Source organism: Fusarium solani (assembly GCF_023522795.1).
Source record: "Fusarium solani strain SB1 chromosome Unknown bctg00000012, whole genome shotgun sequence".
Lineage (NCBI taxonomy): Eukaryota > Fungi > Ascomycota > Sordariomycetes > Hypocreales > Nectriaceae > Fusarium > Fusarium solani.
The window spans coordinates 2,662,105-2,674,482 of record NW_027072146.1 but is presented as its reverse complement, the minus strand read 5'-3'; the positions used below and the strand labels follow the sequence as shown (position 1 = coordinate 2,674,482).

The window sequence follows — 12,378 nt, the reverse complement described above, 5'->3', positions numbered from 1 at the left end:
CTCTAGCCAGGGTATAGACCTGGCAATGGGCTCTGATTTGTCTGTCCGCATCCAGTAGGCCACAACAATGGTGTGCTGTCTCGGATTGGTGGCCGAATGTTGGCCACCCATTCCACGAGGAGAAGATCCTAAACTCGCACACCCAAATGAGAGGGGCTTCTACTGGTTCATCCCGGTTTGCCTTTTTGGCGGCTGTCATTCAATTTTTGCGAATGCTCAAGGTCATTCATTAGCTGCTCAGTTTCAACGCATTGCTTCTCGGATCGAGAGAAGTCGCGCGTAGAGCCCACTGACTTCCAAGCATTCATCACGACAATCAAAATCCACCTTGATTCTGCTCTCCTTGATGGTTCAAGGCCATTATTCTCATCACTCCTTCATCCAAAACGTCACCTAAAGAGGCCAAACTCGGAGACCTGGCCGATTCACAATGCGGAGATTAGCTCACATGGCCATGCTCAGAGACAAAAATGCTTCCCCATGGGGGATTATGGTTGTGAAAGGATTGGATAATCTTGCACAAAGAACTGCAACCCTCGGATGTGTCCGTGACATTCCGTATACTTGGGTTCCGTCTTGGCACTGTCGGCTTTTGGCATCGGCAATCAATTCAAGTGGACAAGAGACTTAGTACTGAATTAATACCTTCTAGGGCGGAAAATGGCTCCGGATGGTTCGAATAACAGATCCCAAAACAGGACGTCACCACGGCGCATATCCTAGTTTAGTAACACAACCACGTTGTGGCAAAGCCCCATGGACCCAGGCCAGTATGTAAATGTAAAAAGGCACTGAAAGATGATCAAACGGCCAAGAACACATCAATTTTCATGTCTGCAGTCCCTCAGTCTTCTGCCGTATTCATGGCTCTCCCCAGCCAAGTCCAATATTTCAAGTAATAATGCGCCCTCTTGTCCCCGTCCCCTGCTTAAACTTTTCTAGTTTTTCTAGCTTGAAGCCCAAGCGCGCGCGCGCCTCGCGCCGAGGTGATACCATCGGCACCAATATACGGGAGTTACGGAAATACCACGGAAGGTATCTCCAAGTAGCCTCAACCAGTCCTTGAAAGGCTTAGCTAACAGTCTAGACTAGCGCGTGGGGGCGGCTGGGGAACCATTATTTGAGTTCGAGTCTTGGAACATAAGGACGAACATGCTTGTATCAACCCGGGAACGAAGGCGACAACTTGCTTCATACATGTCAGTCTTCTGTGGCCGGGGATATGGTGTTCCAAGATGATCGACACAAAAAAAAAAAAAAAAAAAACGATCAATGCGCAGAATCAACTAGCCGTTGGTGGCAGGGTAGTTCACGGAGAGTTGACCGACCTCTCTCTCCATGGCTCCAGCATCCCCGGACCCCATGGGGAGGCATCACCAGAGTTGGGGTCTGGAGATGAACTTCTCATACTTGGAAGAGAGAGCCTGAGAGATATAAAATCTGGGGAAAAGTCCATCATTGACTGACTCCGTTCCCCAGACCACAACCATCATCCTCTGCTTTAGACCCTCAACATGCATCGTCAAGTGGCTCAGGCCCTCTTGTTTTCTTCTCTTGCCAGCCATGGCTTGGCTGCTGGAAACTCATACGACTTGAAACTTCATCTACCCAGCGAGAAGCCGGCTTGGGCAGAGAAGCTCTCCCCTCACCTCGCTGGCTTCAGCCTTGAGATGGACCGCTGGCCCGACTGGGCCGGCCAGAGAGTTGGAAAGCCAAACGAGTACTTTAACCAACTTCTGCGCAACCTGGGCGAGAGAACGGGCCACATGCCATTTCTACGTGTGGGTGCCAACTCTGAAGACCGTTCAACCGTCGACCTGGGGATCGAGATCATGAACTCAACCTTCCCGGAGCCCACCAAGGAAGTTCCCAACCCAGAGGCGGACCACAACTACATCGGGCGTGACTTTTATGCCCTGTCAGGCAACCTGCCCGCTGGGACTCCCTTCATGTGGGGGATCAACCTCAAGTATCTCAACAAGACCGAGACGGTGGCTCAGGCTCGTCTGCTGGCTGAGACGTTTCAAGGCGAGCGTGCACGTCTCACGAAGCATGTGAAGCTTGTCAACGTCGAGATTGGCAATGAGCCTGATTTTTACGGCACATCTCGAATCAACCCTAAGGGCACCTATGGCCCCGAATGGGACGTCTTCAACTACACCACCACTTGGCTAGAGTTCGCCAGAGCCATCAGCAAGGAGATTGACTTTGGCTGTGGAGGCTCCGGCAAGCCGACTCTGTCGCCTGGTGCCTTCACCAGCTTCGTGGCCCCCGAATGGACTCCAGCCGGCCCGCTTGTCGCTGGTTTGCTCGACGATGCTGGACTCAAGTGCAAGATCTCGCAGTTTTCAGAGCACTCATACTCTGGAGTGTTTGATCCCGATCTCGTCGTCCGACCTGGAGAGTTAATGGATAAGATTAGTGTCCGCGCCAATTTCACCACCAGGACCAGTCAGCGATCTGCTGTTCGGGCCTCAGGCTTGAAGTATCTGCTAGTAAGTTCTCAGATGGATGCGACGACAAGACACAGACTAAATTAGCATCCTATAGGCTGAGACGAACTCGTATGCCAAGTAAGTGAAAGCCACTGAGGAGCTCCAGACTTAGCCAAATCTAATGCGAAGAACAGTCATGGTCAGCCAGGGCTGAGCAATACGGTAGAGAGCGCCCTCTGGGCCGCCGACTGGATGCTTCTTGCAGCTTCATCGGGAGTCGAGAGAGTGCACTTTCACCAGGGCAAGGGCTTCCGTTACAACTCCATCCAACCGACCAACGACTCGGAAGACGGGCTGAACATCACCCACCCACACATTCTGCCCTCTTACTATGCGCTGCTGATCGTTAATGAGGTCGTTGGGAAATCTGGCCATTCTTACGTCGCCGAGATCCCGACGTCAAACATTACCCTTACCGCGTATGGCATCTGGGAGAAACAGCAGCTCGCTCGTGTTGTGGTGCTCAACACCCAGGTCTATCTTGGCGAGGGAGAGAAGCCGAGCATCAACGTGAACCTCACCGGTCTTGATACAGATACTCCCGCCACGCTGAAGCTCCTGCGGTCGGAGAAGACGACAGCTCATACAGGACTGTAAGTCATGGCCGTCCCGCCGTCCTATGTCAGGCAATGTGTGCTGATCTTTGTAGTACGTGGGCTGGGCAGAGCTTCGAGACCCTCTCTGGTAGGCCGGAAGGGGATGTAAAGGATGAAAAGGTCACTGGCGGGCGATTTAATCTCCCAGCATCTTCCATCGCACTGCTTACCTTTGGAAAGAAGTAGCACAATTTGGTGCATCCAAACCGGGCAAGCGGGCGAAGGATTCACAAGGCTGGTCAGTACCCAACCTGGGACTAAGGCTCTGGGCCAGGGTACCTAAGGAACATTGTCAAAGCTTATTATTATAAGGATTTATCAAGTCTTAGAATCATATTCATTAACTTAAGATAATACCTACCTGACGTAGCTGCCCAACACTATCGCTTCCCAGGGTTCTCGACGCTCCGAACGTTGTCCATCATAGAAACATTCATCAGCAAGGCCAAGCATGACAATGAGATGGTCACCCAAGTTTATTGATGTCTTTAGGGCCAGTACACACTTAGTCTCCCCATGCAAGGTAAACGTCTCATAGAGTGTTGCTTCCTGCGAACCCGGCATCTATCGACGGATTGCCTGCCAAGCCATCGACGATGGCAGCGAACAGGCGCAAGTGTGCCCAGGAAAATACGCCCATCTCAATTACCAAGAGACTCTACTCATGCATAGATGGCTGTCCCCGAGATTGTCCTCGAATGCGGACCGGCGGGGTGAGATTGAAGCTGCGACGACCCAGAAAATCCAAGTTGCTTCATCTACCCTTCACCGGTGGGTGAGAGATGCGTGATAGTCAGGGGCAGTCTTTAACAGTTGAGCAAGCTATAGCCTACAGACTCGAGGCATCACCAGCATTTCAAGTCATTAAGAGGCACGCCGTCACCGCGTCCTACAACAGCTGGCGATTCATCGAAATGACAAACTCTGTCGCGCCTCAATTCAATGCTGCGTCTTCCATGACATCGACGGCGCTCTTCAGTCGTCGATGCCCCAGAGGTTTCTCGGCCAAGTTCTGCTAAGGCCCGGTGCGATCCGTCAGAGGAGTAGATGCCTCTTCCAAGCTCTCTGGGCGAGCCGTCGGGAAGCGTGGCGATAATTGGCAGGGAATGTAAATTACCCGATAAGGCATGTGCTGATACACTTGTCTTTCTGCCTGGACGTTGCGTAGGTCGCCGAATGCTATCGAGTCTACGAGATGCGCCAACCATGTGTCCAACCCCCACGCCCGGCTCCTTTCCGGCCCGACGGACTCAGGTCCAGTCTCGAGGTTTCGGAGGTCAATTTTGTCGTCGGTTACGACGAGGGCAATGGTTTCTGGGATTGACTCGGCCTTTGGAACATCCGCCGGCCAGCCAATAACCGAACCTCGCAGCTCCCCAGTAATGTCGACCTCGCCAAAACGATACGTCTTCCCCGGGAGTAACTCGATGCCACTTGGTGATCCGTTTGAAAGCAATGTCACCGAGTCAGCGCAGATGTCGAACATGGATACGTACAATGTGCGGGTGCCTATGTTGGTCACAGAGATGTAGATTCTGGTTTCTTCGACGAGCGTCACGCCCTGTCCACGGTAAGGGATAGGCAATCCGTCTTGAACGTATCCAATCTCATGAGTAAGTGCCAGCTCAAGGAGCTCGGGAGACGCATCGTTTTTCATGTCGAGGAAACGCTGCGCCCGGGCCAAAGATTCAAACACGCCAACGCATTTTGCAAGTGCATAGTGACGATTCTCGATCCCACATGTGTCCCATTCTCGAACCAGGTAGTGTTGGTGATGCCATACAACCAGGTGGCTATCGATTTGCTCAGCCGCAACTATACTCTCCCTTTCCTCGCCGGTTTCCGCGAGACGGACGAACGCCGAAGACCGCAACTCTTCCCTGAGCTCGCGCGCCCAATCCTCAGGTCCGGAAAAATTGACGGGGAGCAGGACTGACGACTTCCACATGAACGCCTTGGCGCCAGGGGTCAATCCTCCAGACTGTCTATCTCTCCACTTCATCCGGACCCGTGACGCGCTGGGTCCGACGCCTGTCACCTCAGCCTCAGCAAGCATCTTGCCTTCCACCAAGTGTCCTTCGTTAAACGGCATGACGGCTAGGACATCCCCGGGGGTCACGCCGTGCAGTGCGCCACCCTTGAGCACAAACTCACCCGGGGCGGTTTCCGTCACTGAAAATGCCGTGGCGCCGCCACCCTGGGCGGTCTCGAGCCGGAACAGCAAGCGGGCTTGTGGTCCCTCAATGTCGGGGTACTGTTCCGGGCAAGTCCTCCACATACGGTCGCGGACTCGGCGCATGATATCGCGCCACGGCAGCTCGGCGCCCACGGAGGAGCGGACCGTCTGCGTGAGGGCCTCGGTCAAGACGCCCATGCGCTCGCCGTCAAGGAACCGTCTCTCATAGGCGGGTTCCGACGTGCCCGCGGCCACGATCGACAAGACGTGGGGGTTGTGCTCATAGTGGAACGCGTGTTTGGATGCCATCCCTTGCAGCATCTTTTTGATGTGTGACATGACCTGGCGGTAATCGTCTGGATTGATCGTCTTGGCCCATGTCGGCCCCCTTGCCATGCGCGCCGAGTGGCAGCAGTCGAGAATTATGGTGACGTTTTGAGTTCTTTGCGTGGTCTGGTGTAGGAGATCGGCCATCTCTGCATCGGATATCCCTCTCCAGTCCCCATCCACCGTCTCGCCAAAGTCGAGGGGAACGATGTACTGCAGCCTGCGCTCCCCCCTGCTAGCTTCAGATCCCTCAGCTTCCGTGAGGCCTCCATGGCCGGAGTAGTAAATGACTACCGCATCCGAGGGCCCGATTTGGTCGATGAGATCTTTCCAAGCAGAGATAATGCCTGCTCTGGTTGCTAGGTATTGGCCGTCGCTAGGTTCGAGGCATTTGGTGACCGAAAACCCGTAGAGTTTTAGGACTTCTTCCATCACGCGGACATCTCGGGCAGGGCCCGTCAATGGAGCGACGGCGGACCCGATTAGAAGAGCGCAAGATTTGGGACACTGCGGTTGGTTAGGAGCCATTTTGAATAATGAAATTCAGGTTACAACACAGCGGTTAATTACATGGAAAGCGTGTTGATAAAAAATACGCTCAACACTATAAATGGAGCGCTATTCTTGTTGCTGTTGTTCGTTTCGGGTAATTTTCTAGGTCTAGACCTGTCGATGCTCCAAGCCTGCCCATTTCTTGACCCCATTTTCACATGTGCATGACGGTGCTCGTATCAGAGACTCATCATCTTCACGTAACAAGTGCTTCACACTTGGGAGACGCAAAAAGAGATAGTATTTTTTCTTAACCCCACTTTCGATCTTGTGGCTCAGTTAACCCATCAAGGGCCGGGCTTCAACTGTAATAAAGAACACATTAGACCCCACTCCACATGTGCATGACGGTGCTCGTATCAGAGACTCATCATCTTGACGTCACAAGTGCTTCACACTCGGGAGATGCAAAAAGAGATGGTATTTTTTTTCTTCTTTTTGGAGGGCCAACAGACATACTACTTGCGAGCCCTCGGTGCTTTTTCAGCCCCCTTATAGACTGTGCGGTCCTATCACGTCTCAGGGAACTGGAACAAGCAACCCCAATTATCCATCAGCCATGTCACGGGAAATAGGTTGATGGGTTCCCAATCAAATAATGTTCGTTTCCCATTTAGAATACGAGTGGGGTTGACAATCTGATCGGAGATCGTGAGAGTGCTCACAATCAGCCGCTGCTGTACGACCATCCAGGACCTCCAACGTAGCTGAATCCCTGACCGTCACTGCCACCGTAGTGACCCATGCTCGTCGACCAGCTGTGGGCCCCCCCAGCATTGTTCGCAGCATTAGCCTGCAGCCTCAAGTTACCGAGAACAACAAAGCTTCCCTCAGCGCCGTAACTCCCATCTGCATTGAGCCACCAGCGGCCTGGCATAACAACCGCCCCCATTCTCTGCAGGCCCACAACATCGATGGTGTGTATCTCGCGGCCGTTAATGAAGACCCCGGTACCGGTATGACCCGAGGCGTCTGAGGCGAGTTGCCCGCCGCCTAGAGGCAGGTTCGCCGAAAGGAAACCGCTGCAAGGCCCTCCGGCCATGCCATATGCTCCGCTGACGCGGTCGTACCTAATTCATGTTTCTCGGCTAAATCCCGACCTAGAGCAAAGGGAGAGGGCAAAGGGGTAGCAATACTGACCAATATGACCCAGGCAAAACAGGACCAACTACAGCCTGGAGGGCAAGCAGGTCTGCTTGTCCAAGTTTAACTCCATTGACAACCACCTGGCTAAGCTGGCTTTCAGGAAATGGCGCAGACTGGTGCGGATCTGGCATGGCGGGATTATCAAATGCTAGGGCAGCAGACAGACCCGGTGTGATGGATTCAAGAAATGTCACCTTGGCAAATTGCCGGACAGCAGAACTGAAGAAAGAGTGCCGCTTCTTTGGCTTGGACTCAGGAGAGCCGGGGCTTGCAGCTACCTGTGCGGACATTGCTGGGGGAATAGAACCGTAGCCAGGAGCGGGGTCATCGAAGTTCGGTGTTGTAAGTGATGGCAACGGATGTGTTGGGCTGGTCCCCAGCTCCCTGAATTGAGGGCTTTGAGTTAGTGAAGTTGGCGGACCGGGGTCGCGCGGGAGCTGAGAGGTCGCCGCCCCAGCAGCATGTACTGGCCGACGCTTCGGGCGTGGAGGGAGCGGGGGTGCCACCTCGTCTAATTGAGAGGTTACAGGACCCGCCGGAATCATCGGGCCAAACTGTAAGCTGAATGGATCTTGGTTTTGCGCCATGTCGAATGAAATGTGTCGTTGCGGTCGTAAAGATTGAAGACGCGTCTGCCCGAGGTCGGTCTTCAGTGCCATAATGGGGGCCTATCATATATAGCTCGTAGCATTGCAGGGAATCACATCGTAATGGGATCACATCACTATGCCATCATAGCTCCCTCCCCGCTGACATGAACCCGAATCCTAAACCGCTCCTCGTTGTGAGAAGTTGAGGGGGAGCCAGCCTAGATCTGGAACGGCCCAAGTAGCCCCTGACGTTTTCATCAGAAGATTTTCTGTTAGATCTGCCCGATGTCATGAAGGCTGACGAAAGCCTTCCCCTACTCATGTTGGAGAGGAAATGGAGTGGGGCCACTCTTAAGTCTAGATTGAAAAGATCCCTTGTCTCATCGCAACATGTCAGCGTCCCAGGCAAACCGATACCTACACTGCCAAGTGTTCGTAGCCGACCAATGCCTACAACCTCCTTGTGAATTCCATGATGTTCAACGCATACCATCCAGGCGCCTCTTTTGGCGTCTCCATACTGGCAAAGGACCTGTCGGCTTCATTTACGCATCGGGGGTTAGCCCTGAGCGACCTTGCCCACAACCGGGCTTCGGCGGAGACGCATCTCCAGCGGTTCGATCCAGTCCAGTCCTCGCCTGCCAGGGCGCGAGCCTTGCTTGAATGCGGCATTGCTTGCCTACTCCAGGGCGAGACGCTGGCGGCCTTTCGGTACTTCAAAAATGCAGCAGCCATATCTTATGGCGACCCGGGACTCTACCACCTCACGCTATGCTACGGACTTCACTGTCTGTTCCTTACGTATTATTGGGCGGCAGGCTCCCAAACTGTACCGGCCGACGAAATGGATCCCCTCTATGACCTACAGAAAGCACTGCCGTTCTGGGTGAGCCGGATCATCAAGGTCGAGCAGTCCGTTGGCTGGTCTCCCGTGTGTCAGCTGCGGCGCCTCCTCGAGCAGCAACGCGCTGCTGTTTCTCAACCCGCAGGAAGTTCACAGCAGCTACAGACAGTGCAGAAGCTTGAATGGGACATGGAGCATCTTGCCTCATTCGGAGTGCCATTCCAAATCACTGCCCCGCTGCTGCTGGAGATGGCCGGCCTCCATCGACGGGCGTCGCGCTCAGCGTCCCATGCCGAAACCATGGTCCTCCAGCTGCAGCGCAAATACTCCGGCGCCGGCGAAATTGTAGGAATGGCGCACTGCGAAGTGAAACTCGGCGATCTCGCCTGCGCCCCGGCCGGACCGCCCGAGTACTGGGGCAATACGGTTCGTCCTGGCCTGGACAGCACCGTGTCTGAGCCGCTCGCCGGCTCCTCTGAACTGCCTGTCACGCTTGACCAAATCGACAACGCGGCCCGTCACTACGAAACCGCACGTTCGTTGTTTGAGCAAGCTGGTTTCCAGCGCGGACTCGCCTCCGTAGAGCTGCGCCACGGCTATATAGCGATATTGCGAGCACGTAGCGGTAATGACACATTCCGGCATCTCCAGGAGGCCTTGCGATATTGTACCGAGGCGCAAAGCCAGTTTGCAGCCTGCGGTGACATTGTTGCCTTTCAGACAGCTCGCGCACATTCAATCTTGTGCCGCGTCGCTCTTGGGCAGCGTCCAGAGGATACGACATCGGCGAGGGAAATCGGGGTATGGGGTCGAACAAAGGGCAGCATCAGCTACACAATGGAACTCGGTCTCTTCCTGGCGGCACAGGCGCAACTGTGGATAGCTAACGATGGCGAGTATGAGCGGGGCGTGGCAGCGTTCCGACTGGCTGAGGCACTGTTCGACGGCCTGGGGTTGCCGCGGTCTTACACGGCGACCATTGTAGACCAGATGTCGGTCCACGACATGCTTGGAGAGCATGACAGGTTCGTCATTACAGCCGAGCGAGTGCTGAAGGTTTGTACAGCGCTATTCGAAACGGCGGGCTCACCCTCGTTTGCCTCCTGGGCCAGGACGCGAGCAGCCCACGTCTTGGACCGTATGCTGCACCGGGCCATAGAACGAGAGGACGCGGACCAGATAGCGAGCGTGGTTTCAAGGCTTCGGCTGATACATCCTCCACGGCCTCATCAGTCAGCCCATCAATTAGCCACAGTGGATGCACTTAACCTGTTGATCAGCAAAATGGATCTTGCTATTTCCGACCCGTCCTCATTTCCAACCATGGATGACATAGACGTGGACTTGGTCGGAGAAGCCGTGTCAGTCCGGACCACAGAATCACTTGCCCAGGCAGCCGAGTTCCAGGAGCTCATGTTCCGAGCAAAACGTGCCCGGAAAGACGGCGATATGAGCAAAGCCCAAAGCTTCTGGAACCTGGCTGAGGTGAAGGCACAGCAGAGCGAAGACCCGCATATGAGAAAGCTTTTGCTGGCAGACGTCACAGCAGCTCGACAACAGTACGACGTCTCGGCCTCGCACTTACACGCCTACTGCAAGTCGAGACTGGGGGAGGCAGAGGAGTCGGCTCGGCGTTCCCGCCAATCCGCGCCAGATGTGCAGCAGCTCCTTGGACAGCAGTCGGCTGAGATTTACGCGCACGTATTTCCAGGTTTTGTACGCATCAAAAAGTTTAGCGAGGCTGGGGAGATGCTTGAGGCGCTTCTACGAGTGCGCGGCGACGACTGGTGGAAGGCAGGTGACGCAGTTGCGAATCTAACAGCCGCCGCCGAAGTAAACGAGGGTCTAGAGAATTTCGCACCCGCGTGGAGACTCTACCAACAAGCTATACGGATATTCGAGGACAGGCGTGGGCGGTTATCACTTGACGAATACAAGTTGTCCCTCGCTGGCAGTTCTCGGCTCCAGGGGCTGTATTTCAAGGCCGCCAGGACCGCTATCAAGTGGCATTACAGCTTGCTCCGCCACACCGTTTCCGGGCCCACACAGTCCCAGCAGTTGGCAGATGCCTTTCAGGCACTCGAGAGGGGAAAGACTCGCAGTCTTCTTGACCTGATGGCCGCTGGGTCGTTGATGTATGGCCGGTTTGCACCATACGAACTTGCCGCGTGGGACGAATACAGACGGATAGGCGCGTCTCTTGCTGCCAAGCGAGGCATTCTCCGGCAGAAGTACGCATCAGAAACGCCCGACAGGGACAGAATCAAGACGCTAGAAGCAGACATATCGAAAACTGAAGCGAGATTGAACCAACAAGAAGAACGCCTCTTCGCTGACGAGTCCCCTGCGGCCCGGCGCTTCGTCACTCCAAGTGACGTCAGTGACATCGACACTCTCCGGTCGCAGCTCGACGAGGATTCTGTTATCCTTGAATATTCATACCGCGGTGAGGACCTAGTCGCATGGGCCATCACCACGGACGGCATGGTTGAGGTTTATCACCGCTCGGTCTCCGAAGTTGAACTAGAGCTGCGCGCGAGGAGATTCCGAGAGCAGTGCCAATGGGCAGCCCCGCCAGATGTAGAGTTGAAAGAGTCTCGCCCCACGGACGGGCAGTGGCTTGCGGACCTTCTTTTCCCGTTCGAGGCCGCCATGGACAAATTCCATTTCATTATCGTTGCCTACCGAGCCCTACACACCCTTCCTTTCCACGCTCTGCCGTTTAAAGGGGGTCCGCTACTGGCATTGCACTCGGTAGCATACCTGCCCAGCGCGAGCTGCATGTCATATCTCCGAACATCGAGCGACGACGACCTGGGGTTTAAGGTGCTTTCTATCGGCAACCCCTCTAATATGGAGTGTGAGGACGTCCTGTCTGGGGCCAAGCATAGCCTAGGGCCCCTACGGTTTGCCGAAGCCGAGGCGAGAACCGTCGGCCGGGTCAATGCCGCAAGCAGGTCCCTCGTCGGCCCAGAAGCCACCAAGGATGCCGTGATAGGCATGATGGGAGACTTTAACATACTACACCTCGCAACGCATGGGCTGCTATGTCCCGAGGTGCCGATGATGTCGTCTGTCGCTCTTGCAGAGGGCGAACAGCTCACCGTGGGCGAGCTCCTGGGTCGGCGGCTCAAGGCATCCCTCGCGGTGCTCAGCGCATGCGATACTGGTGTGGGACAGCCGACGGACGGAGACGACATGGTGGGGTTTGCTCGCTCTTTGTTGGCAGCTGGTGTGCAAGCCATTGTGGTTAGCCTCTGGCCGGTGCATGACCTGGTGACGAGCATTCTCATGGGGGAATTCTACCAACAGCTGCAGAGAGGTCAGCAAGGCTCGGTAGCACTTAGAGAGGCCCAGCTAGCAGCTAGGAATCTGACAACGGAGAAAATGGAACGATATGCTCGGGACATTCGAAAGGGAGGCTCCATTGACGTCGACAAGAGGTCGATAGCCCCTCAAAAAGCTCGGGCACAAGCAAAGGACTACTCACATCCTAGGTTCTGGGCGCCGTTCATTTATATTGGAGTCAGATAGCCACAAGAGGCTCGACGACAATTGACTCCAGAACGGCTGGCCAGTTACGGGACGTGGAGCTCCTAATAGTGTACTACGGATGCTGTTCGTAGAAGCGATGCAGACAGTTACTCTATTT

At 54.8% G+C, this 12,378-nt stretch overlaps 4 protein-coding genes across 4 annotated transcripts; 2 read left to right on the top strand and 2 right to left on the bottom strand.

The window, feature by feature from the left end:
* Positions 1-1,514: 1,514 nt before the first annotated feature.
* MRS44_016913 (uncharacterized protein) lies at positions 1,515-3,277 on the top strand (the record flags this gene model as incomplete). The annotated part of the gene is made up of 4 exons (XM_046281965.2): positions 1,515-2,495; positions 2,551-2,573; positions 2,630-3,088; positions 3,145-3,277. 4 exons carry the CDS (start codon positions 1,515-1,517, stop codon positions 3,275-3,277), a joined length of 1,596 nt encoding a protein of 531 aa, XP_046130485.1.
* An 829-nt stretch (positions 3,278-4,106) lies between these two features.
* Positions 4,107-6,122, bottom strand: MRS44_016912 (uncharacterized protein; the record flags this gene model as incomplete). Its single annotated transcript, XM_046272797.2, has 1 exon — positions 4,107-6,122. One exon carries the CDS (start codon positions 6,120-6,122, stop codon positions 4,107-4,109), a length of 2,016 nt encoding a protein of 671 aa, XP_046130486.2.
* Positions 6,123-6,813: 691 nt separating this feature from the next.
* MRS44_016911 (uncharacterized protein) lies at positions 6,814-7,879 on the bottom strand (the record flags this gene model as incomplete). Its single annotated transcript, XM_046284139.2, has 2 exons — positions 6,814-7,216; positions 7,287-7,879. The coding sequence occupies 2 exons, from the start codon at positions 7,877-7,879 to the stop codon at positions 6,814-6,816; spliced, it is 996 nt and encodes a 331-aa protein (XP_046130487.2).
* Positions 7,880-8,357: 478 nt separating this feature from the next.
* MRS44_016910 (uncharacterized protein) lies at positions 8,358-12,260 on the top strand (the record flags this gene model as incomplete). The annotated part of the gene is made up of 1 exon (XM_046281966.2): positions 8,358-12,260. One exon carries the CDS (start codon positions 8,358-8,360, stop codon positions 12,258-12,260), a length of 3,903 nt encoding a protein of 1,300 aa, XP_046130488.2.
* Between the last annotated feature and the right edge of the window lie 118 nt (positions 12,261-12,378).